Here is a 13,478-nt window from a genome sequence, read left to right on the forward strand (position 1 = left end):
TTTGATTATTTCTTTTTTTTCATTTTTTTTATTTTATTTTATGTCAAATAATTTTTGTTTTATTTAATTGTATTTTTAATTTCATTTAATTTTTTATTTAATTTAATTTTATGTTATTTTTTCTTTTATTTTTGTTTTGTTTTGAAACTAATCTTCCAGAAACCAAATAGATGGCTGCTTTCAATTAAAGGCTGAATTTTTATATATATATGTGTATATATATATATATATATATATATATATATATATATATATATATATATATATACACACAGGTATATTACATATATTTATTTATTTATTTATTTATTTACAAGAACTTTAGAAATTAAACAAGAACTTGTTTTAAATGGGCAGTATTTCAGATTACCATACACAATATTTAAATGACAATATTCCCAGACCAGACGTTAATTTTGATATATGTGTCTATGAGCATAAGGGGTGACTTTGTCAATTCATATAGATCGGATGGAGATACTTCTTGACAGGTGGACAGAGAAGCGTCTATATGCTTGTGTGTTTTAGGGCACTGGATCGATGGTAGTGTCAGAGTACCAAGACATTTGTAGAGTGGGGGTCTGGATGTAGGGCACCAAGTCTGATTGGGAAATCTTTGTATCTGGTTCTTTTAATAGTAAAGGACAGGCCTTCTGGTTCACCGCTAATTTGATCTTTGCTCACAGAAAATGAGGCCCGGACTCAGCCAGGACAGTTAATTTTTTTCCCCTTGCGTCTCAGTGGAGGACATGTCCAGTCCTACACAGGGGGCCGTCAACTCCTTCTGCCTACGCAAGAATGACCTCTGACCTCTGTGCAGCATCCCTCTCAATTACCCACTGACCCTTCCTGTCATAGCAGCACAGACTGCTGGGTAATACACCGGCTTTCCAGTCACCTTTTAGCAGGATGTGATCTCAGGAGGGCAAATGATCGTCCCGTAGAGAAAAATGGTTCGCTTAAAACTGTGCGAAGGACTTTCTTATTGGCATGTAGTCATGCATAAATCGACCTTGTTAAGGGTACGTTGATGTACGTTGAGCTCTTCAGATCAGGTAGACAGGATATTAAAGAAGTTCACTTCCAAAACAAAAATGTACAGATAATGTACTCACCCCCTTGTCATCCAGAATGTTCATGTCTTTCTCTCTTCAGTCGTAAAGAAATTTTCGACATACCCTAACTGTCATGAACCAGAATAAACAGAGTTCAGGCAGACAAGACAAGACGAGCGTTTGAGGTTAAAAATATATAAATTGTATATAAATAAATAACCGGTAGATAAGACCCTTCTTCCTCGGCTGGGATCGTTTAGAGCCATTTGAAGCCGCATTTAAACTGCATTTTGGACGTTCAAAATCGGGGGCAACATTAAAGTCCAGTAGAAGGAGAAAAATCCTAAAATGTTTTTTTTAAAAAAACACAATTTCTTTACGGAAAAAAAGTTAAAAGTGGAAAGTTAAAACTTAAAGTAAGTGTGTGTTCTGCCTTAAAATTTTAAGTTTAATCAACATGAAATGTTAAGTTGTACCACATGAAAAACGTGGATATTTGAGTTGAGTAAACGTAACATTTTAAGGCAGCATGAACACTTACTTTTTTAAGTTAATACAACTTTTTTAAAGTTGTTTTTTTACAGTGCTGGACCACAAAACCAGTCACAAGGGTCAAATTTTGAAATTGAGATTAATATATCATAAATAAGCTTTCCATTATGGTATATTAATGTGTTATGATAAGACAACATTGGGCCGAGATACAACTGAAAATCTGGAATCTGAGGGTGCAAAAAAATCAAAATATTGAGAAAATCGCCTTTGAAGTTGTTCAAATGAAATTCTGAGCAATGCATATTACTAATCAAAAATTAAGTTTTGATATATTTAAGGTAGTAAATTTACAAAATATCCTCACCGAACATGATCTTTACTTAATATCCTTATGATTTTTGGCATTAAAAAAAAAAAAAATCATTTTTACCCATACAATGCATTGTTGACTATTGCTACAAATATCACATTTTTGGAACCTGCTCACAAAATCTTGCTTTTTCTACTTCTAACATAGACTTTTAGGTTCTCTCATTATCACTTTTGCCCCTGTCCTTCTCAGTGCCAATTAGATCTGAACAGGCTGGCTGTGGCCCGACATTTGACCTTTGACCTGTGCCTGCTGGACGGGTGAACTCCTGAGTTTGTTCTGGCAACTGAGTTCCTTGTGATGGATGCTGGGGCCTGAGTAACTCTGACCTTGTTCGGTTTGGCTGTCTAAGGTCAATGTGAAAGAGACGCCATTTTTAACAAAGAGCTTTGATTTGTTGTCATATGCGTGGGTCTCTGCGGGCAATGCTTGCTAGCATTTTTTCCGCTTCATTAAGGCCCTGTTCACCTCAGGTCGAGATGATGCACGAACCTTCCAGATCCAACTTGAGCTGCCGAAACGTCACTGAACTTTGCGTAGGAGAGCAGGAACGACATGATGAGCAGGAACGAGGCATTTTTAAAATATCTCCCTGACGCAGCACATGCTTACCTGTAATGTCGGTACGTTCTGCGCTAGCTCTAACTTTGCAGAACTTGGCTAATTAAAAACATAGCACCTCTTAATTATTCAGCTGCAGCTAATTGATATTCAGCAAGATACTCTTCCTTCTAAACGACCCGTTTAATTTGACCATGGGGTCTGCTGCGATGATGCCGAAGTCATCGTGCCGTGCGAGAGCGGAGACTGTGTGGGAAGAGGCGAGCTTGCAATTAAAACAAAAAAGTTTTTTGACATATTATATCTGTCTAAGTTTTTTTCTTTTGGAGAGAGCTGGAGGAAATGCAGCCCATCTGTTGCTTCGGGCTGCGCAGAATTCTCACTTAGCAGATCCAGAATGATAAATGTCACTGGGCATCTGTTTTTATTGCTCATTTTACAAAAGATGCCTTTGTTGATAGTGCTGGTTGTGTCTTTAAAAGAATAGCTTAGATTATTGTCAGCTTCTGTTGCACACTGGGCGTCTGGCTCATCCATCTTTGTGTTTACACGAATAGGAATTGCATTTATAGTTATTGTATTTTTGTTGAAACACTTATAGCATTGAAAATAACCCTAATATTCTATTGAGTCATGCCAGCAGAGTTTTTGTTATAATGGGTGTGAGTGGGCGACAACACAGCACAAATATTGTCTCAGGGACAGTCAGTGTTTTTAATCGGTCATATAATGAGAAATCAAATTTTCATTGACCTTTTAAAATAACAGTTCATTGTATTCTGAAAGCATGTACCTTTCAGAACTCAAAACTTTCTTTACTGTGGAAAAAAAAACTTAGCTGCAAAAACTACTCGTTCTGAACTATTGACACAGATGAGTACATAGAGCACAACCTCCCACATTCACACATTAACAATGTCGATTTGGTATTCAAAACTTGGCACATACAGTCACAGTGAAATAATAGGTTTAATTTGGAGTATTATTCAATACTTTTATTTCTAAACACCAGAACATCTTTAAAAATAATAGGAAATAATGGCAAACTTTTTTTCCAGAGTTTTCCAATCCAGAATGAACAATTACCAACAAAAATGTGATTTAAAAATCGGATGTGGCTAATTAGGCCAGTAACTTTTCAGAAATATAATTCTGAGTATAACAGATGGCTTAAATCACTCTAAATTACAACACGGTAAAAAGATAATAGAGACCTAGTGAAGATGTCCTCAAATGACAAAAAACTGGACATGCCTAAAAGCTTATTTTTCTTATCCAGAACACCATGTGCCTTCAAATCCAAAAGAAATGTATTTCTTTGTGTACAAATATTTGTTTGGTTTATATATTTAACAAATTCATATATATTTAAAAAAATTATATATTAAAAAAATATATATATACATTTGTTTTTTGTGTGTGTGTGTTATACATACATACATATACATACATAAACACACACACACACACTATGTATATATGTTTTAAATAATTAAAGGTTTAAAGATGACTTCAAATGGAAAAAAATAAATAAATATCCAGAACACCATGTGCTATCAAATCAGAAAGAAATTTCTTTTTTTGTTTACAAATATTTGTTTGGTTTATATATTTAAAATTTTCATTTATTTAAATTAGATACATTTTATGTTTATATATATATATATATATATATATATATATATATATATATATATATTATTATATTATATTTTATATATATTTCCCTCCTCATAATGACTAAAAATTGGGTTATGTGCTAACAAATCAGAAATATCAGATATTTTTTATTTCAGAAAGATATTTGTTTGGTTTATTTTTTTCTTTATTATATGTTTTTTCTTGGTGTGCATGTTAATATATATATGTATGTATGTATATATGTATTTATTTAAATGATAAAAAATGATATATATATATATATATATATATATATATATATAAAAAAAGTGTGTGTGTGTGTGTGTATAAATATATATATGAAATTGTGGGTCTTTTTGTCTTTCTATATCTATTTTTTCCCCCTCAATTTACCTGCTATTACCAGGTGTGGCAAGAAATATAAAAAAAAAAAAAAAAAAGGACAGTTTATTTTTAGCTATCATTTCGGTTTAGTCAAAACAGATTGAGTAGCACATTTCAACACAGATTGCTTTGAGAATTAGTCACAATGTGATGCATTATTCACAAACAGACTAGACATGAAGCAGCTAACTATAGCACTATATTGAGCCTAATGGGAAAAAAATAAATAAATAAAAAACGTTGATCGTTTTCACTTCTCTTCTCATGGGGAGTCTCCAGTTTGTTAAAAAAAAAAAAAACTTTTGTGGAACAGCGAGATTGCAGTTTGCTGTGGGTCTCTCTCTGCCGTCTCTCTGTCTCTTCACCCGGGACACATGTCATGAGAGGTGTGACATATTGTATGATAAATCACTCTCATTGTCCTCCCTCCCATCCTCCCCGTCTCTTGTTCTCAATGTTTGTAGTTTCACTTTCATTTCTCAGCCTCCCATCCCACTCCCTGTTCTTCATTAGCGGGATAATAGCAAGCGATTGGTCATGTGACTCAGGGGCCTTTGTTAGCAGTGTAATGTGATTATATGACCTGCAGGAGACTGAATGAGTGTGATGTGATGGAAATAATCCTGACAGCCTGTGTGACTGAGCGACGGAGGGCTGCCATATGCCCTCTATGATGCGTTGAATGAGAGGGAAAATCCCTGCGCGCACATCGGTGGCAGCGCCTCCCTGTTCTTTAATTGCTCATTGGATACGCTTTCACTGTGTTTACCTACTGGTCTGTGAATGCAGCTGCTCCGTGTGTGTGTGCTGAAGGTCAATGGCGGTAGCTGCATTTCTTTCCATAGAAATTTGGAACCGTAATGTCTCCTTGACTGATTACCCACAATGCTTCTCGCCCACGCAAGGCTCTAGATTGGCTCGCAGACTTGAATGTGTCTGTGTGTACGTGCGAGTGCTGGAAGTGAACAGTGCAGAGGTCAGATTTATTCTGCCGGAGGGTTGGACCGCTTCTGTTGAGGGCTGTGGGTGTTTTTGGAGAGCAGTTCTGTCCGTCTTCGCTGCTGCAGGTGTGGGACTTGATTAAACTGCGGTTGTGTTGCTATTAAACCACGTTATACACACCCACACGTGTCACGGGCCACTCTAAACCTACCTGAAATATAAAATCAAACCTGACCGTTTGTTTACCCTAATACATGTTGTTTGTTGTTTGAAAAATCAGATGAAAAAAAAGAATCAGATTAGCCTTTATAAACCACAGAGGCTATTAGATAATGCTAACCAATAGCCAGATATCTGTTTTGGGTTTATTTTTGCAACACATTCAGGCTCCATGCTGTTATCTAATGGCTACCGTCCATTCAAATCTCAGTGGATAATTGGTAATTTTGTTGTGCGTGCGTGTAAGAGGCGATGTTATTTTAGTTTCACGGAGATAATATTGCAGTTATTTCAGTTTTTTTTTTCTTTTTTGTTTTAATGTGGTTTATATTTTAGTAAGTTGTTTTTTTTTTTTCTTGCAATTGTGACTTTTTTCTCAGAATTGCGTGATAGAAACTCAAATTCGTGAGTTATGAAGTCAGAATAGTGGCAACAAGAGAAGTGATTAAAAAGAGGAAAAATTCATGGAAATTTCTGTGCAGTTCTGACTTTTTTCTCACAAATGCAGAGTTGTATCTCAAAATTCTGACTTTTTTTCTCACAATTCTAAGGTGGTATCTTGCAATTCTGACTGTTTTTCTCACAATTCCGAGTTTGTATCTCACAATTCTGCCATTTCTTTCTTGCAGTTCTGAGTTTGTATCTTACAATTCTGGCTTTTTCTCACAGAATTGCATGATAGAAACTCAAAATCGCAAGTTATAAAGTCAGAATAGCGGGATATAAACCCGCTAAGATAAAAACTCGCAATTCTGACTTTTTTTCCTGCAATTCCAAGTTTGTATCTCTCAATTCTAACTTTTTCCTCAAAGTTCTGACTTTTTTTCTCAGAATTCTTTTTCTTCCCCTAGAATAGTGGGATCTAAACCCATTAAGGTAAAAACTTGCAATTCTGACTTTTTTCTTGTAAATACAAGTTTGTATCTTACAATTCTGACTTTTTCTCACAGAATTGCGTCACAGAAACTTAAAATTGCGCATTTTACAGTCAGAATAGCGAGAAATAAACCCGCATTTCTTGCAAATGTGATTTTTCTTTTTTTTTTTCCTTAGTTCTGACTAGATAGAAACTCAAATTGTGAGTTATAAAGACAGATTAGCAGGATATAAACTCATAATTGCAAGAAGTAAAGTCAGAATCTGAAAAATAAAAAATCGTAATTTTTCTGACGATTTAGTTGCGTGATAGAAACTCAAAATTGAGAGTTATTAAGTCAGAATAGTGGGATATAAACTCATACTTGTAAGAAATTGTCTTTATTTTTTATTCTGTGGCAGAAACGGGCTTCCATACTTTGCAGTAAAACGAATTTTCAGTCAAAAGGCAACAAGTGATTAAAAAGAGGAGAAGTTAATGGAAAGTTACCTGTGAACAGATAAAACTTCCTAAAGACCTGTTTCTTTGTTCTCTCCACATTAACCCTGATGCCTTTGAGTCTTTTAGTCGACCACAGCAACTGAAAGAGCTTACACATGGCAGAGACGAGAAACGCTAGATGCCATCCTGACAGGATGTAAACATGCCAGCGCTTGTCATGACGCTGCAGCCACTGAAGGAGTTTCTTAGCATGGATTTCACTCAATATCCAAGGGCGTTTAGACTCCTTGTGGAGGCACAGCATTTGGTTTAAGCCATCACCACCTGTAATCTCCTTCAGTAGCTGTGTTTTATTTTCCGGGTTGTGTTGCAGTACAAATAGCAACATGTAGTGCCAGTAGTAAGGCCCACGCAGATATCAAACATCTTTGAGAGAAAAGTGTAGTTTTAATGATGTCATGTGGTAATGTTACTTTTCCCATAACAAAATGAATGAGAATTTTGTGTGTGCGTGTGTGAGAAGATGAAGCAGTTTAATTTTCTTGGGATTATTAACTCTTCTTACTGACCTAGAAATCATGGCAGACTTACCTGCGGGTTTATATATACGAGTCAGTGAGAAGTTCATCAGAGGCACAGGCCTCCACGAGCGCTGGAGTTAAGCTCTGATGGAGATCGCTCTGCTCTGATTAGATTTAGATTAGTTCAGATTTCCAGGGTTTAGATTTTAGATGAGATTTGTTGTGAAGAGCTCTTTCTCACCTAGCGACGGTGTTTGATAACACAGAGCTGATCGTGTGGTCTGTGTGTCCCTGCACTACAGCAAACACCCCACTGCTTCACACTGCAGTTTGTGTGTGTGTGCATGTGTGTGTGTGTGTGTGTGTGAGCTTCAGCCTTTGAATACAGAATGTAATTATAGGAACTTCATCATTAAATTGCTGTTCTTTCTTTTTCTCTATGTGCTTTTCTTTCTGCTCCCTCACTCCAGCAGATGGAGAGAAAGGTAAGGGGTTTGATTTATACATCCCATATCTGTCTCAACCTGCTTCCTGCTGCAGTACTGCATGCTTAAAAAGACTGTCTCTTTCTCTCTTTTTCTGTGATTTACTGCTGGGATTTTTTCCTAATCATCGTTTTTCTTTCATTTGATGTCATTTTCTGCCATTGTGTTTGTACACCAGCTAAGAAATTATTTTTTTGTTATTGAGGCGCTTTTGTTTATAAAATAAATTGGTCATGGCTGAATGCGAATTGTTATGTCTATAACGGAGAACTTTTGCATGAAGCTGCATCCATGCTGCTACATGTTAACATAAGTTCAAAAGGACCAGCTGTACATTTTATTTATGGCACAAAAGTCAGTAAACATGGTTGTCAGTATATCTCCTCTCTGAGTGTGTTTTAAATCAGTGAGGGTCATTTCCAGTAGCTGAAGGTCAGGAGTGACGGAGGGGGAGAGGCATGTGCGATAGGACAGAGAATCATGGATAAGACCATAAAGATTCTCTATTCTTCCACTGCTGATGTTATCGCTATGTTTCTTACGTCCACACACGCGCTGCGCCTTTAACACGCTGAGATGGTTTTAGCGAACATTCCCACATGAACCCTGTCATGAACTGATGCCCTTGGAATAATCAAAGGTCTGTGTCATCTTTCACAGTACCAGCAACCTGAGGCCATAATGACTTTGTGCGTCTTTTCAGGATAGGGAATATCTATTGTGCTGCTGTGTGTAAGGATTTAAATTAGGTATGGTTGTGGCTGAAGAAATATACACATAAGTTATGTTAATGGCTACCCCTAAAATTGAAATTGTTATGATTTATTAGGCCTTATGTTGTTAAAACCTGACTTTTCTTTCTTTCAAGGAGCACTAAAGGTGAAATTTAACAGAATCCTTTCCATATAATAAAAGTAAATGGTGACTAGGGGCTATCAAGCTAAAAATGATTTAAAGCACCATGAAAGTGCTCCACATGTGCCATATTTTACATTTTCTGAAATCTTGCAGTACCTCCTTTGTGAGGAACTTAATTGCTTAACTTAATTGCTAATCTCAAAATAAAATGCAGATATTTAAATATGGTGGTCCAATTAATTACTATATTTGATGTTTTAAGAAATTGCTCAAAACATCTTTTTATTAGAGATTTTAATATGTAATTAAAATTATTAATACTGTTCGTATGTTCCATGTGTTATACACTTTAATATTTAGCTTTTAATTTATTTTATTTTATTTTAATTTGTTTGTTATTATATTTTTTGTGGTTGAAATGGCTGTTTTGCATCATTAAGGCTAATTTGATAGCTAGCACTTTATGTATTTTAAATACACACAGTTTAATAACATTTTCACACTTTTTGAAAATATTTTACAGTTTGGAAATATATTAAAATGATATGGTTTGATAAAGAAAATGATTGAGATATATATATTTTTTTAATTTATTATTTGGTTAATATTTAGTATGTATTGAGTTTATAGCAGATTATTTATGCACACTAAAAAAAACTAGATGTTAATAGAATAGCATAATTATGATTAATCTCATGATTTCTGACCATTTTTTAGAGATAATAATTTTAACAGTAATGTAAAATTTGGTAAATGTATTTAAAAATGATTGTTTTATTTAAATTGATATTTATCTCTATTTTTAACTCCATTTTATTTATTTATTTATTTATTTATTTGCTGCACATTTTTCCCTATTCATATATATATATATATATATATATATATATATAGTAAAGGTTATTTCCAGCAGCTAAAGGTCACAGGATCCTAAATACACACAATTTAATAACATTTTCACACTTTTAAAAATATTTTACAGATTGGAAATGACACAATAAACATGTGACATCCAAAATTAAAAAAAGAAAAAATATACGTTTGGGTGAATAAAAACTTTATTACCACTTTACTAGTGGTGATGGAAATGCCGCCAATATTTGGTGCTGGAAGTGACACTAATATTTTTATGATGGATTTTTACATTTTATGATTAAAAATGATGATTTTCTACAAGCTGAGTAAGGAAATGCTAATATGTAAAAGGTGACATAATGGAAATAATGCAATAAATATTCATTTAACAACATTCGATGACAGATAAAACCCTAATGTACACATCTGATAAGAAAAACTAATAAGAAACATTATTTCCAAGAAAAAAACTGTGTTACGTGAAAATATGATCCCTGTCATGCAGGGAATTCAGGGAATGTCAATTTAGTTTTTTACTGTAAATTATACAATGACTTGTTTTTTGTCACTGCCAAAAACTGATTTTAACAGCATTTCACTGTAAAATTACATAAAATGAAATTACTTACGCACCATATATACTGTTCAAATCAGACTAATTTTTAAAGTGTGGGAATGAGCAGCATGAACGTCCTACTAAATATCTCTTTTTCCAGTCTACGGATGACAAAAACTCTATGGTGTTTTTTCTTCCCTCTACAGTGTGCTAAATTTGTACTAAATCCAGTTGTATTTTTGTGTTTTCCACAGGCTAGACAGCTGGAGGAGAGAGAAAAAGAGCTCCGGAAGCAGGACGCTTTCTACAGAGAACAAGTGGCCAAGTTGAAGGAAAGGGTATGACCTGTACATTTGCAGTTACATTATCTACAATCCTAAATATATAGCGATGAACACTAAAGCGCTACATTATCACTAACATGATATGATAACCGTAATGCTTGACAGTAACTCACTAATGCGCGGCGCAGAATGTGAGACGAGCTGTCCTGAGCTATAGAGGCAGAATGTGAGTCAGCCTGTCCTGCGTTATATAGAGGCAGAGGTGAGACAGGCTGTCTTGCTCTACAATACCATGGCGAGGCAGGCTGTCTTGATCTGTAATGTGCGGCTGAGGCCTCTCGGCAAGCTTGCTCGCTCATTTGTTGTGTCCTCAAACTGACACCCTCCTGCAGCTCATGGTCAGATCCTCCTCTGAGCCTCTGGGATGGGAGGCGTCCACCTCTCCTCACCTCAGACTCTTCGTCCTCAAACGGACATACACATGCTAAGCTCCCAGAAGGGGGTGTGAAACCGTGCAAAAACGGTCGGTGTCTGGTGGTGGCCCATTTTAAAGTGTAGATTGTATGTCCATAGGTGTTTCAGGCCTTGTGGACTTGTCTTTGAAAGGGACAGTTTGTCCAAAAATGAAAATTCTGTCATTAATTACTCACCCTCAAGACCTTTATTAATCTTTGGAACACAAATTAAGATATTTTTGATGAAATCCGAGAGCTGTCTGATCCTGCATAGACAGTTCAAAGCCCAGAGAGGTAATAAGGACGTCAATAAAATAGTCCATCAGTGGTCCAACCTTAATTTTATGAAGGTAAGAATACCTTTTGTGCTCAAAACTAGTCCAAAAAAGCTGCTCGAAAGCTTCCATTATGATTGATTTACTGTAACTGTTGTTTGTGTTTGTTTGTACGCAATAAAAGCATGAGTCTGTGGTTATCGACAGCATGCCACAAATGCAATCCATTGACATTAGGTTAGAAAATAACCCAGAATATTCTTTCAGAGCTCCATTTACGTCAGTCATTAGACTTATCCTGTGTCCATGAAACGAGCTGATCTTGCACACGGCAGCTAGCTTTAGTTCAGTCTCTCTGTCTCTTTACAAGGACGGCTCTTAGACCATTTCGGCTCTGCGTGCGGAGGTGTTATCGATCACTCGCAGCTTCATCAATCACTTAACGATCCCCGTTCGATATTCCCGGCACTGTGTCAACATATACACAAACACATACACAGACCTCAACCCTTCTGAGAGAGACAAGCTCAGCTGGACACTAGTGTGTCTGAGCCCAGCGGATCGGTGAATCAGGATTTGTTGGTTAGACATCATAAATAATAAATGCTCTGGGTTTTACACGAGGCGATGGCTTGGAAAAGAGTGAGGACCATATATACAGCATACCGTCTTATGCAGGTGATTTAAAGTATGTGATTCTAATAAGAATAATAATAAGAGAAAATAAAAAAAATAAAATAAAACTAATATTTCATTTAATAATATTTTTTGTTTTCAATAATGAAAATAAAGATAATTTATAAAGGTTATTAAAATAAATAGTCAGCGAGATGCATTCATATTATTACCTGAAAATGTTAACTTAAATTTATTTTTGTAAAAATTCATAAAAATAATGTTCAATGATATGATTAAAAGAAATAATAATAATAATAATTGATTAAAACAAGTAGCCAAAAGAGGTGTTATTATTTGCTCCAAATGTAATTTTTGTTTTAAGAATTAATTAAATTAATTGTTGAATATTTGTTTATTTATTTAAATGTAATTAAAAAATAAGCAATCATATTAATAACAATAAAATAAAATAAAAAAGCCGAAAGTCATGTTATTATTTGCTGCATATGTTATATTTTTTTTTAAAAATTAATAAAACTAATTTACAGTTTTTACAAATAAATAATAACATTATTATTATTATTATGATTATTATTATTATTAAAATAAGTAGCCAAAAGAGGTGATATTATTTGCTGCAAATGTAATTTTTTAAATTAATAAAAATAATTGATGAATACGATTTTATTTATTTATGTATATTTATTTATAATTATTTAAACAACAATTGATTAAAGTAAGTATCCAATTAAAATAAAATAAGTATCCAATTAAATATAATAATGATAATAATAATAATTGATTTAAATAAGTAGCCAAAAGAGGTGTTATTATTTGCTGCAGATGGTTTTTTTTTTTAATTAATAAAAATAATTGTTGAAAACTAATTTATTTTTTTCTTTATTTATTACGAATGAATAAAAAATAATAATAATTCATTAAAATAAGTAGACAGAAGAGGTGTTATTATTTGCTGCAAATGTATTTTTTTATTAATGAAAATAATTGTTGGATATGATTTTATTTATTTGTTTATTTAAAATGACATAAAAAATAAACAACAACAACAACAACAACAATAATAATTGATTAAAATAAGTAGCCAAAATAGATGCTATTATTCACTGCAAATGTTACATTCTTAAGAACATAATACAGGTAATTGTTGAATATGATTTTTATTTATTTATTTATTTATTTACTTACTTACTTACCTACTTACTTATTTAATTATTTACTTTAAATGAATAAAAAATAATAACAATAATAACAAAAATTGATTAAAATAAGCAGTCAAAAGAGTTATTATTCGCTGCAAATGTACATTTTTGTGTAAAAATGTAAAAACAAACTAATAAAATAATTGTTGAAAGCTATTTTATTTATTAAAAATTAATTAAAAAATAGCAGTAATTAATTAAGATAAGTAGCCAATTGTATTTTTTTTAAATGTATAAAAATAATTTTTGAAAGCAATTTTATTTATTTATTTAAAATTATTTGTAAAAAATAACAATAATTAATTTAAAATAAGTAGCCCAACGAGATATTATGATTCGCGCCGAAGTTGTCAAGATGTTGACTTG

General features: G+C 33.6%; 1 protein-coding gene across 1 annotated transcript in view; it reads left to right on the forward strand.

The window, feature by feature from the left end:
- The window catches only part of chchd3a (coiled-coil-helix-coiled-coil-helix domain containing 3a), an 86,159-nt gene that overhangs the window by 44,042 nt on the left and 28,639 nt on the right, over nt 1–13,478 (forward strand). The window contains exons 6-7 of the mRNA XM_051108538.1: nt 10,515–10,598; nt 13,186–13,193. Coding sequence (XP_050964495.1) covers nt 10,515–10,598; nt 13,186–13,193 — 92 coding nt within the window. The remainder of the gene's footprint in view (nt 1–10,514; nt 10,599–13,185; nt 13,194–13,478) is intronic.

The sequence above is a fragment of the Labeo rohita genome, chromosome 4, assembly GCF_022985175.1.
Source record: "Labeo rohita strain BAU-BD-2019 chromosome 4, IGBB_LRoh.1.0, whole genome shotgun sequence".
NCBI lineage: Eukaryota > Metazoa > Chordata > Actinopteri > Cypriniformes > Cyprinidae > Labeo > Labeo rohita.